At 33.2% G+C, this 12,953-nt stretch overlaps 2 protein-coding genes across 2 annotated transcripts in view; both read right to left on the reverse strand.

Annotated features, from left to right (window-relative positions):
• Positions 1-4,085: 4,085 nt before the first annotated feature.
• On the reverse strand, positions 4,086-9,072 carry LOC134672275 (uncharacterized ABC transporter ATP-binding protein HI_1051-like). Its single transcript, XM_063530173.1, has 2 exons — positions 8,979-9,072; positions 4,086-8,408 (listed from the first exon to the last, which is right to left on the reverse strand). Exons 1-2 carry the CDS (start codon positions 9,070-9,072, stop codon positions 7,222-7,224), a joined length of 1,281 nt encoding a protein of 426 aa, XP_063386243.1. The 3' UTR covers positions 4,086-7,221.
• LOC134672088 (uncharacterized) overlaps positions 8,555-12,953 on the reverse strand; it is a 179,921-nt gene continuing 175,522 nt past the window's right edge. The window contains exon 2 of the mRNA XM_063529995.1: positions 8,555-11,236. Coding sequence (XP_063386065.1) covers positions 10,162-11,145 — 984 coding nt within the window. The 5' untranslated portion in view covers positions 11,146-11,236 and the 3' untranslated portion in view covers positions 8,555-10,161. The remainder of the gene's footprint in view (positions 11,237-12,953) is intronic.

The following is a 12,953-nucleotide window of genomic DNA, read 5'->3' on the forward strand; positions in this document are numbered from 1 at the left end:
ATTATGGACAAAGAGTCTGGTCGAGTTACTTGCCACACATCCTAAATAGTCTTCCTAGACATATAATAGATAAATTACAAGATAAGCCTCATAAGCTGAAACTAATGTTAATATTATATAAATTAGATTAAAATATAGTAATAATAATGTCAATGATGTAACTATGAGAAAACCTCTCACTTAGCTAATAATCTATTATAATGTAGATTAGGTTAAGTTAGTCCTTAAAAAAATTGTAAATTTTATTTATAATAAACAGTTTAATTTTTTTTTTTTTTTATGGTACTTTGATATTAATACCATCAACCTTATTTATAGCTTATTCGGAAGGTAAGGCAATTAAGAAAAATAATGTAACAACAAAAGTTTATAATTGTTAATGGTATTTATTTTAGATGCTAAGCTATATTTTTAAGGTGATAATAAAATGCACATAACTATTATAGGAGTAGGGTATGTAGGCTTAGTATCTGGTACAATGTTATCGGAGCCATACGCGTCAAGTTAAGGAAATAAAGGTATGAAAGAGATAGAATAATAAGGTATAAGTTCTCCCAGATATACTTTTAGTGAGAGAACCAATGAATAAAATAACTTGCTTATCAAAAAAGCTCAAAGAATTTTTTAATGAAAAAGCAGAAAAAATCTCAATTACAACAAGGTTTATAAAAAGAAAGAGAAAGCTAAAAGGTTCATCATTCGTAAAAGCCATGGTCTTGGGTAATATAGGAGTTGATAATTGTAGCGTAGAAACAATGTGTCAATTACTAAACGAGGACTCGATAGATATAACAAAACAAGGTTTGGATTTTAGATTTACTGAAGAAGCAGTGGAATTTATGAAAAGGATGTATAATGAATCTGTGATTCTCTTTAAAAATATCTTGCAAGTTGATTGCAAAATCTTACAGCAATTTAATAGTGTTAAATTATTGGACAGTAGCTATATTACTCTACCTAACAGTATGGAAGAGATGTATAAAGGTTATGGTACTAGCTACAGTGGCTATGAAAGCAATACTAAGTCTGGAATAAAGTTACAATTAGTTTTCGACTACATGAATCAGATAATAGACCAACTTAATTTAACGGAGGGGGTAAGATCAGACCAGGGATATAGGAAACATTTAAGTAATATATTAAGCAATGATTTGCTAATATCTGATCTCGGTTATTTTGTGCCAAGTTCTTTTAAACAAATCAATGAAATAGGAGCTTATTTCATAAGTCGTTATAAATCCGATACCAACATATATGATGTAGAAACAAATCAAAAAATGGAGTTATTAGAATGTTTAGAGGATAAGTTATTTTTAGAAAACGAGGTATTGTTAGGAAAAGAAGCAAAAATTAGAGTAAGAATTATATGTCAGAAACTAACTGAAGAACAGTCTATGGCCAGAAGAAGGAAAGCTAATAGATTAGCAAGATCGCAGGGATATACATCCTCTAAAAGAAATCAAAAATTGTTGAACTGGTCAATATTTATAACTAATGTTCCAGAAAATAAAATTAGTGCTGAGCAAGTATTAACGATTTACAGAGTAAGGTGGCAAATTGAGTTATTATTTAAATTGTATAAAAGCCATATCAGGCTTGATAAGCTAAAAGGAAAGCCATGCAGAGTATTATGTGAACTATATGCTAAATTGTGCGCAATTCTTATATTTCACGGCATAGTTGGTTGCACAGAAGTGAAAAAGAATACAGAACTTAGCTTAACAAAGGCATTTATTGAGCTAAAAAGGCGGGTTAGAGAGTTATTTTTAGTATTAACCAAAATTAATAGTTTAAAAGCATTTCTTAAAAAACTCACTATAACTTGGTCGCGATTTTCATTAAAAGACAAACGTAGAAGGGCTAGAGTATCCACTTTAACCTCTCTAAATTTGCTCACAATCTCTTAACTTGACGCGTATGGTTATCGGAGCAGGGCCATAAAGTTGATTGCATTGACATAAATACTGAGAAGATTGAACTTTTGAAATCAGGGAAAATTCCTCTATATGAACCTGGATTAGCAGATTATTTAGAGAATAATATAAAGTCACAAAGGATAAGATTTTTTGATTCGTATTTTCAAATAAATCCCAATACAGAAGTAGTATTTATAACTGTAGATACTCCATCAGACTCCCTAGGAAATGCAAATTTAAAGAATGTATATAATGCAGTAAGTGAAGTTTCTGAGAGAGTTAATCAAGATTGCTTAATAGTGATAAAGTCAACTGTTCCTCCTGGTACTGCAGAAAATATATATAATTATTTATCTAATAAGGGCTATAACTTTGATTTGGGGGTTAATCCAGAGTTTCTCAAGCAAGGCTCTGCAGTATCAGATTTTTTATACCCAGATAGGATAATAATAGGAGTAAAAACTAAGCTAGCTAGGGCAAAACTAGAAGTTATATATAGATCATTTATAGATAAGAATATTCCGTTAATAGTCACTGATACAGTTACTGCTGAAATGATTAAATATGCTTCTAATGCTTTTCTAGCAACAAAGGTTGCTTTTATCAATGAGATGGCAGGTTTATGTGAGCTATTAGGAGCAGACATTGACCTTTTAGCTAACAGTATGGGAATGGATCATAGAATAGGTAAGGAATTTCTCAAAGCTGGTCCAGGATTTGGAGGATCATGTTTTCCTAAAGATTTGTCAGCTTTAATAAGGCTTGCTGAAGATCACAATGTCAACTACAAATTTAAAATTCAGTTAAGGAATCTAACTATAATCATATAACAAACATTGCTAAAAAGGTAGAATATCTATTAAATGGAGTCCAAAATAAAAAAATAGCGATATGGGGGCTAACTTTTAAGTCTGGTACTGATGATGTAAGAAATAGCCCAGCTATAGATATTGCACAATTGTTAGTGAATAACAAGGCTAATAAGTTACTGCATATGATCCAATGGGGATGGATAATGCTAGGCAAGTTCTAAAGGATATAGAGTACGCAGACAATGCTATAGGGGCTGCAAGGGACGCGGAAGCCTTGTTATTGTTAACGGAGTGGAAAGAATTTAAAAATCAAGATTTTGCAAGTTTAAAGAGTATTATGGCTGCACCTAATGTTTTTGATTTCCGTAATTTATTAGATAGTGAGCTGTTACTAAGATATGGTTACTATGTTTATTCCTTGGGTAAAAAATCTATCTACAAAGTTTAACTGTTGAGAAATGTTTTTTACACCGCTTTACTTAGTTTTTTAAGGCCTTTGCTTGATAGTATGGAAAAGCAAACGAGTGCAACAACAGAGCAAATGGAAAAAAATGAAAACATAATACTGTTACCACAGTGCTTAACAAGCACTCCTAAGAGCACGCATGAAAATATTGAACTTGCAATATACCCAAATAATCCTGTTAAGCTTACAATTGCACATACATTATTTTGTGGAGCAATTTCTACAGCTATAACACCTGTCAGTACTTGCACTCCAAATATAAAGAATCTTGATAAGATTGCACCAAGGTTCATAAGAATTATATTTTGACCAAAGTTCATTGCAATAAAAGTGAGTGCTATACCCAACATATAAAGTGATGCCAGCAAGCTTCTATTTTGAAAGAAGTACATATCACTAATTCTTCCTGTGATTAAAGTTCCAAGGATTCCACCTAAATCATATACGCCTGTTATTAGTGAGGATTGTACAAGAGAAATTTGTAATTTATCCTTTAAAATTATAGGAAACCAAAAGAAGATTCTCATTTTTATAATATAAGCACAAAAAGTAGCACAACATAGAAACCATATAGAACTTTTCACTTTGATACCTATCTGAGATTTTTGCACCTTATAATAGGTAGTAAAGTTGGCACTTTCTTTGTAATATGCTTTTAATATTATATAAATTCCAAAAAGTAAGCATAAGAGACCAGAGTACAAAAATGCACTTTTTGCATCATACATTTTAATTATGCTTGGTAATATAATCAAAGTAACACAAGAACCAAGTTGCTGAGATGCGCTCATAACTCCCCATGATGATGCAATTGAAGAGATGCTAGAGTTTATAACCATAAACTTGGTAATAGCCGGCCAACCTAACCCTTGCGTCCAAGCTAAGGGCAGCTTGTGGCGAGCTGTTGGGGAGTAACGACCCCACGGACCCGAGTGCTCCCGAGAGTCGGTCAGGGTCTCCGTCTCCGGCGTGTCTTCGTCGGTCGGAGTGGACCCCAAGGGGACCCGCAGGACTCTCAGCTCTGGCTTGCCTTCATTGGCCGTCCAGAGAGGAGTCGCTAGAGCTATATGCTCCAGGGGTGGAAGTGAAAGATGCATAAGACGCGAGTTGGCACAGTGGCTGTTAACAGTCACTGGGTAGAAAGCGGCGCACACCTCTCGACACCCCTGAGCCGCTCACACCGATGTTGCTCCTGGTCGTCTTCGCGACGGCAGTTTCAGGGGCCCATCTAGTCAGCGGCGAGTCACCGCCTGCCTCGATGACGGTGTTAACATTGTTATGGCAGGTGTCCGGACCTCTTTTACAATAGCCCAGTCTCATTGTCCACCCAAACATCAATCCATAGCCCGGAATACTGTTCACTTTTTCTACAATAGTCCCAATGCCTGCTGCGACCGGTTCATGGGTGTCTATTGTTGCGCCTGTGAACGGGTTCCAGCAGGCGTTCTACATGACATTAAAGCTCTCCAAGGGGCCTCTACGTGTTGGATCTATATCCCCACGCAAGCCTATCAAAAGACCGGGATTTATAGGCCCGTGAAATCCAAAATGTTAACAGTAATAAAGTTAGATTATTATATGATAAAGTTATGCCAATGGTTAATAATCCAGTTGCAATATTGCATAGCCCAAACATAAATAGTGGATTATTTTTGGAGTCCATGACTATTCCATTAACGAATTTTGATACTCCATAAAAAAAAGAAAAGCAGGCAAAAAAATAGCTTAATTTTACATGGTCAGTATCTATTAACAGTGGTAGAGCAATTGGTATACTTTGTCTTGATAAATAAAGCAGCATATATCCACAGAAGAACAGTAAATATTGAAAGAAGACAAAGTTCACACCTATTCCCAAATAGCTCTATGTAGATGCTAGCATAATACTATATTGGTATAATATTGTTTGACAAGAAGTTTGCAAACAATTAGTGCAGAAAATTACTTAGTATCTTTCTTATAGCAGATACAGTAATATTAATATCTTCATAGCTTATATCTCTATGTGTTATAGCTCTGATTTTACCTTTGATGTTAGCCTTTCTAATTCCATAATTTGTCATTAGTACGTTTATTAATTCTTGAGTAGATATACAATTAGTACGTAATGAAAAATACGCTATATTAGTTTTATACAGGTCGATATCAATTATAACTTGATCTATGGAGTCTAGGCCTTCTATAAGGTGCTGCATTTTTTTATGATCTTCTTCTAAAGAATTTACATTATTATGTAGAGCATATAAACATGCAGCTGAAATAATGCCAGCTTGGTGCATACCTCCGCCAATTTGAAACTTATAGTACCAAGCTTTTTCAATAAACTCTTCACTTCCAAGCAATATTGCGCCCATTGGAGCACCTAATCCTTTACTAAAATCAATGAATACCGAATCAAAATAACTTGCATACTCCTTTGGAGATATTTTAGTATGAGCACAAGCGTTGAACAGTCTTGCTCCATCTAAATGAGTGAATACGTCATTCTCTTTGCAGAGACTTGAGATCTCTTGAATATATTCTAAAGGCCACACAGCTCCACCACCAAAATTTGTCGTTTGTTCGATAGAAACAAGCCCAACTCTCGGAATATTTCTTAAACTAGGACGAGTAATAAACTCAACAATTTGTTCTCCAGTAAATATTCCTCTTGTACCTTTGATGGGCAAAGGAGTAGCATGTGCCTGGGCTGCGATCAAGCCAGATTGTACTATGAGTGGATGTGAAGTTTCATCAAGCAGCAAGTAATCACCAGGTCTTTGAATGTGTACTTATAAGCAATTACATTGGACATCGTTCCTGAAATCAAAAAGATTCCTGCAGGTTTACCTAATATTTTACATGCGGTTGCCACTAATTCGTTCACAGTTGGATCTTCACATGCAGCTTCGTTTCCAACTTTTGCTTTAGCCATCGCTTCCCTCATTTTAGCTGAAGGGTCAGTGTTTGAATCGCTAAAGAAATCTATTTTTACTCTCATATTAAATTTAACACAACCTCCTTTATAATTTCAGCAGCTTTCATGATGTCTGTTTCCTTTGTGCCAAGATGGGTAACTGCTCTTATATGAGACTCGAGCCAAGGAAAAAGCAATAAACCATAAGCTTGGCACTTACTCAAGAAAACCTCATTAGTTACATTTAGTGCTTTTATACTAAAGCTTACTATATTAGTTTCTGGATAAGGTAGTACCAGTTTTATGTGTGGAATTTCCTTAATCTTGTCTGCAAACAGTTTGGCGAGTTTATTGTCTTCTTTAAGCCTAGAAATATTGTTCTGTAGTACATACTTTGCTGCATTAGCACAATACCCTATCTGATGATAACCACTACCTAGCCAAACCTGTAGCTTTTTAGCCCTTTCAATTATCTCTCTTTTACCCATAAGCATTGAACCAAAAGGAGCTCCAAGTCCTTTGGTAAAAGAAAAGCTCATTGTATCCACATATTTAGCATAATCTGCTAAAGCAATATTTGTTTCGACATGAGCATTAAATATTCTTGCACCGTCTAAATGAAGATTTACATTGTGAGCTTTTAAAAAGTGATATAACTCGACTTGTTTTTCAAAAGGATAAATTTTACCATTAAACCCATTTATACTATTTTCTATAGAAACAAGACTCACCTGAGCAAAAATTTTATACCTCGGCTTAGAATTAATAGCATATTCTACTTCATCAACATCTAAGATTCCGCTATTATTTCTAATACAATTAAATACGATATTATTTACTTTTGCATTGCCTGCGCTATCGAAAAAATTAACGTGGTAATTATAATGAGTTATTAGTTCATCACCAGGACTTGTTTGACTGGCAATGGCTAATCTATTTGCAAGCATACCGCTGGTTACAAATAATGCTTCTTCTACTTTGAATAATTGTTTGCAATATTCTGATAAGTCATTACAGCTTTTGTCTTCACCATAAGCAAAATCTCCAACAGTTGCATTATTTATTGCATGTATAACGTTGGAGCTCTGCAGAGTTGTAGTGTCACTTCTCAGATCAATAATTTTTTCCATCTTATTTTTTGCCATTCAAACAACCAATTTGAGCATTCCAAAGTTCCTTGTAAAGACCTTGCTTAGAAACTAATTCAGCGTGTTTACCATCTTGGACAATTTTTCCTTTGTTAAATACTAGAATTCGGTCCATGTGTAAAAGTGTAGAAATACGGTGTGCTATAGTAATCGTAGTTTTATTTTTCATCAATTTGAATAAACTCATTTGAATTGTTTTTTCTGTTATAGAATCTAACTGACTAGTTGGTTCATCGAGAAATAATATTGGAGCGTTTTTTAAAAATGCCCTGGCTATTATTATTCTTTGTCTTTCTCCTCCAGATAGCTTGATGCCTTTTTCTCCGACTGTAGTTCCATATTGATCTGGTAGAGTCATAATGAAATCGTGAATACCAGCCAGCTTTGCAGCTCTCATTATTTCTTCGATAGTAGATTGAAGTCTACCATATATGATGTTTGCTAAAATAGTATCATGAAATAACAATGGGTCTTGAGGTATTACAGATATTTGTTGCCTCAAAGAACTCTGTGTAACTTCTGATACTATTTGATTATCAATCTGTATATTACCTTTTTTAACATCAAATAGCCTTAGGATTAAGTTTATAAAAGTAGATTTACCACCTCCAGAACAACCAACTAGACCTACTTTTTCGCAAGGATTAATGGTAACTGAGAAATCTTGAAATAATGACTCCCGACCTTCATAAGAAAAAGAAACATTATTAAACGTTATTTTTCCACTTAATAAATTTAATTCTTTAGCATTTTTCTTATCTTGAATTTCTGGTACGGTAGTTAAGATTGGCAATGCATCTGAAACTTTGCCGAAATGAGTAGAAAATTGGGTAAGATTCCTAGTTAGATGGTTAAGAAACTCTATAATCGATATATTAATTCCAAGTACAAGAGCTATATCTCCTATTGCGATCTTGTTCAATTGATAGTCATAAATTAAAAAGTACAAGTTTACTGCTTGGAGTATATCAAATGAATAGCCATATATAAACCAAAGACAAAAGTATGCCCATTGTAATTTTCTCTCTGCAATAGTTCTTTTCTTGCATATTTGAAAAAAATTGTGTCTCTCATGTGCTTGGTGAGAAAATAGCCTTACTGATATAACATTTAAAATACTATCTGCTATACTAGCTATTACTTGTGAATTTTGTTTAGAGTAATTATCAGCTAAATTGTTTATACGACAACGGTTTCACTCACTTGAATTTTTAGTCGCTATTGGCGACATGTTTCGGGCCCGTCGGGGGTCCTTCCTCAGGCTCAGGCTCAGTTGTCGTATAAACAATTTAAAATATGTCTCACGAAAGTTTAATATCGATTAATTATCAGCTAGTTCAGTAAGTACACGAAAGCTGAAAATCGATACTAAAATAAAAATGCTTACCCAAGTGAATGTAGCGATTGCAAATTTTATGTTTACTAATGATAAGGTATAAATAGCTAAGACTAATGCTATGCTGTAACCGAAAAAACAATCTATAAGCAATCTTATTAACTCTATCACACTATCCATTAAGCTACTGACCTTATGTACTAAGCTTCCAGATAAATTGTTCTGATAATAGGAATGGTCTTGTTGGAGTAGTCTACAAAAAGATATATCAGCTATCTTTTGACGCATTAAGGTAAACATTCGAATGTCAACAAAATAGCCATAGAATCTAAAAGCAGTAGTGATAAGTAATGCCATACCAAGATAAGCGCTTACAGGTAATAAAAGATTCTCAATTACATTACCTTCCTGATATTTTACAGCTGTATCTAGAATATTTTTTACTAAATACTTTCCAAAAGACAAATCAACAGCTACCACCAGGGCAACTAAAGACATTATAAGTACATTAAGTTTGAATTTAGATACTATATTCAAGATGAACATCAATACACATTTGAAGCTATCAACTCTACTTCTGTTCATTTATAATGCTAGCTCCACTACGTTGACTTTTTTATTGAGAAATACAAGTAGTGAAAACCATAAATTTTTGTATATTTTTCCTGAGATGTCTCCAGCATCATGTAGTGCTGATGCTCGATTCAGAATAAGTAGCTTATATAAATCTCGCTTAGCCTCAGTAGTGTCGATCTCAGAAATATTTGTAGTTGTGTCTGTAATAAAGGCTAACCAGCTCTTGATAAGTTCTTCCATGTTTTTTGCTTTTACACTTTCCTGGTAGCCAAACAATGACAAGCATTCTCTCAGTACAGATTCTGTTAACTCACCACAATTGAGTATACCAAAAACTGAAGGCTGAGGTTTTGGCACATAGGGAAGATCTTGATCTTTTATAATCCACCTTGTTACATAAGCAAATCTATCTTTAGCATCTGTATTCTTATCACTACCATGCCATAACCGTGAATAAAAAACTATTGCATCTCCTGCTGAAATAGGTAATGACTTGATTTTGTAATTTTCCCGATTATTTGAGTACTGATCAAAAAAATATGGGTACCAAAAATCAACTAAAGGCTGTATTTCCCATTTATGACTGTTTTCTATAATTTGCAGTGCACCTGAAGTTTCACTTACATTATTCAAAGCTAACCAAACAGAAAAGTGGTAAGGATCATTGAAACTAGAGGAGATGTCTTGGTGGAAGGGAACTGCATCTATTAAATCTGCAGTTTTACATATAACATTTGATTTTTTCTGCAGTATCTGACACTGAAGGTACTTAAGGACTTTTCAAGGTAATTTTTAATAATTTCATCTAATGCTTGAGAGATAATTCTAGTTACTTGAGATGACGTGCCCCATCTGCCGGTACAGTTTAAGTAGTCAGAAGTTGAAACACTTAGTTCTTGGGATAGCTCTGATATCTTATTTGTTATATCACTTAAAGACTGAGTTATTAGCTTTAAAGGAACCAGATTTTTGATAATAAAAAAACCATTTTTTTGTAGTATTTCCATATGATTAATACCTGACATCAATGACTGATAAGTAATCTGTTAAAGGCACAACAGCAAAAATTTTGAATCCTTTTACTTGTTTTAATATTTTTTCCCAATCGCTTAATGTTCTTAGTTTACCTCCTGTTTCAACCATTACATTAATATCTACAGAGCCTCCAGTTGGAGAGCGGTAATCTAAAATAGTTTCTATCAATAAAATACGAGATATTCCTTTGACCAATTTTAAATAAGATAATACTTTATCATCATCATAATGCGGCAGAAAGCGGCAAAAGACACCTAATTCATAATTTGTAACTGATAGTTCTTCCTGAGTTATAAGTTTGACTTTTAAATTTTCTACTAACTGTCTTGGTACTTTATGTTCGTTATATAGGCCTATAGAACCTTTATTGTGTATATCAGAGTAAGCAAGAAATAAAGAGTGTACACCAAATAGAAATATATTCTTAGCACCATCTATATTAATCCTAGAATTAAACTCTTTAGTATCAAACCTAGAATATCCTAGCAATGCTTGGTAAAACGCTATTTTCTTATCTTCTGATGCTTCTCTTTCCTTAAAAGATTCAAATGAAGAGATGGACTTCTGTTTTAGTATATCGGCAATCTTTAACCAATTCTTTTCAGCGGCAACTCTTGCCCACATCGTTGCTGCTTTTGGCAAAAATGGTATTTCCTTAAAACACTTACCTTTTGATGATAGTTGCCATAAGTCCTTGTCCTTATCGTAATCAATAAACCCTATTTCCCACAACGCCCTTAACAGCCTTTCTAGATTTGGTACGATAATGTTTAACTTTTTAGATAAAACTGGCATAGTTGCAGGTAAAATATTTAACAAATCAAGTTCAATAGCAACGCTTGTTAGGTAAGTTTTCCAAAAGGCTGAAAGTTCTGCAGAAATCCTATGCACTTGAGATTCTTTACCTAAATCAAAAATACTAAACTTTACATTTCCGGTAATATCGATTTGTCCTAACATACCTTCAAAAGTTTCAACTTTTGCTATCCCATTATAAAATGCTTATCTACCATTTTAAATCTCTGCTGGTAAACAGGATCACCATTAATATCTATATGAAACCAACCATGTTGATCTTCTGCAATAAAATACCCTTTATGAAAAACATTAAGTTTTTTATACCATTTATTATGTACTAACTTTCCATGATGATTAATATGTGTAGCTTTACCATCCTTATAGACTACAGCGATACCATCCTTAAAATCTCCAACATAATCATATTCCTCCTGATAAATCCTGTTGCCATTTAAATTAATATGAAAACATTTATCATGTCTTCTAACTATACAAGCATCTTCCTGATAATTTCCAACCCATTGATACGACTGTTTGTATACTCTACATCCAGATGAATCAATATGGTAACACCCTGTATCATCTTCTACGGCTGCTCTATTGAAGTAGAATCCAAGAGTTTTTAGAAATCTATGATGATAAACTGCTTCTCCTCTTACATTGATATGATAAGCACCTGTCTGATCATAAACCGGTGCAAGACCGGGCTCATGAAATTTACCAACTTTTACACTGAAAAAATAGTTTCGTTGATTTTACGAAATTTTTACGAAATTTATGGGTTGAATTGGGACCTACACACAAATATTGTTGAATTTACCAAACATACTTTGGTTGACTTTTTACAAAACTACTTTAGTAAATTGAATTAACAAAACTACTTTAGTAAAGAACTTTTTACAAAACTACTTTAGTAAAGAACTTTTTACAAAACTAGTTTAGTAATTTAGTGCGTTTGACAAAATATATTTCGTAAATTTTACGGACTTAGTATTGTACTTTTAACGAAATTGATTTCGTAATTCTCCAAAAGTTTTTGTACGCTTCACTAAATTACTGTCGTAGCGTGTACGAATTTACTTTCGTAATAATTAATACATTTCTTTAATATGTATGACGTACATAACTTTGATAGATACCACTAAACGTCTTGCGTGGAATCAATTAATTTGCTTTCGTAATTATTACTAATTTCTGTAGTATGTATGACCACTAAACTTTGATAGATATCACTAAACTGCTTTAGTGGAATTAAGTAATACACTTATGTAATAGTTACTAAATTTCTTTATTATGTATGGCGTACTGAACTTTCGTAGATATCACTAAACTTCTTTAGTGGAATCAAGTAATATACTTTTGTAATAATTACTAAGTTTCTTTCGTATGTATGACGCACTGAAGTTTCGTAGATATCACTAAACTTCTTTAGTGGAATCAAGTAATATACTTTTGTAATAATTACTAAGTTTCTTTCGTATGTATGACGCACTGAAGTTTCGTAGATATCACTAAACTTCTTTAGTGGAATCAAGTAATATACTTTTGTAATAATTACTAAGTTTCTTTCGTATGTATGACGCACTGAAGTTTTGTAGATATCACTAAACTTCTTTAGTGGAATCAATCAAGTAATATACTTTTGTAATAATTACTAAGTTTCTTTCGTATGTATGACGCACTGAAGTTTCGTAGATATCACTAAACTTCTTTAGTGGAATCAAGTAATATACTTTTGTAATAATTACTAAGTTTCTTTCGTATGTATGACGCACTGAAGTTTCTAACTAAATTAAGGAATGTATAGTTTACGATACTTACTTAGGTTAATTCTACTAAACAACTCTAGTAAAATATACTACTTACCTTTGTATATTTTACCTGGTTTATCTGAGTGAATTCTACTAAAGCGCTTTCGCATAGTTTACTGCAACTGATTTTGTACGATTTACTGAACTAACTTTGTAATT

Source organism: Cydia fagiglandana, chromosome 16 (assembly GCF_963556715.1).
Source record: "Cydia fagiglandana chromosome 16, ilCydFagi1.1, whole genome shotgun sequence".
NCBI classification, from domain to species: domain Eukaryota; kingdom Metazoa; phylum Arthropoda; class Insecta; order Lepidoptera; family Tortricidae; genus Cydia; species Cydia fagiglandana.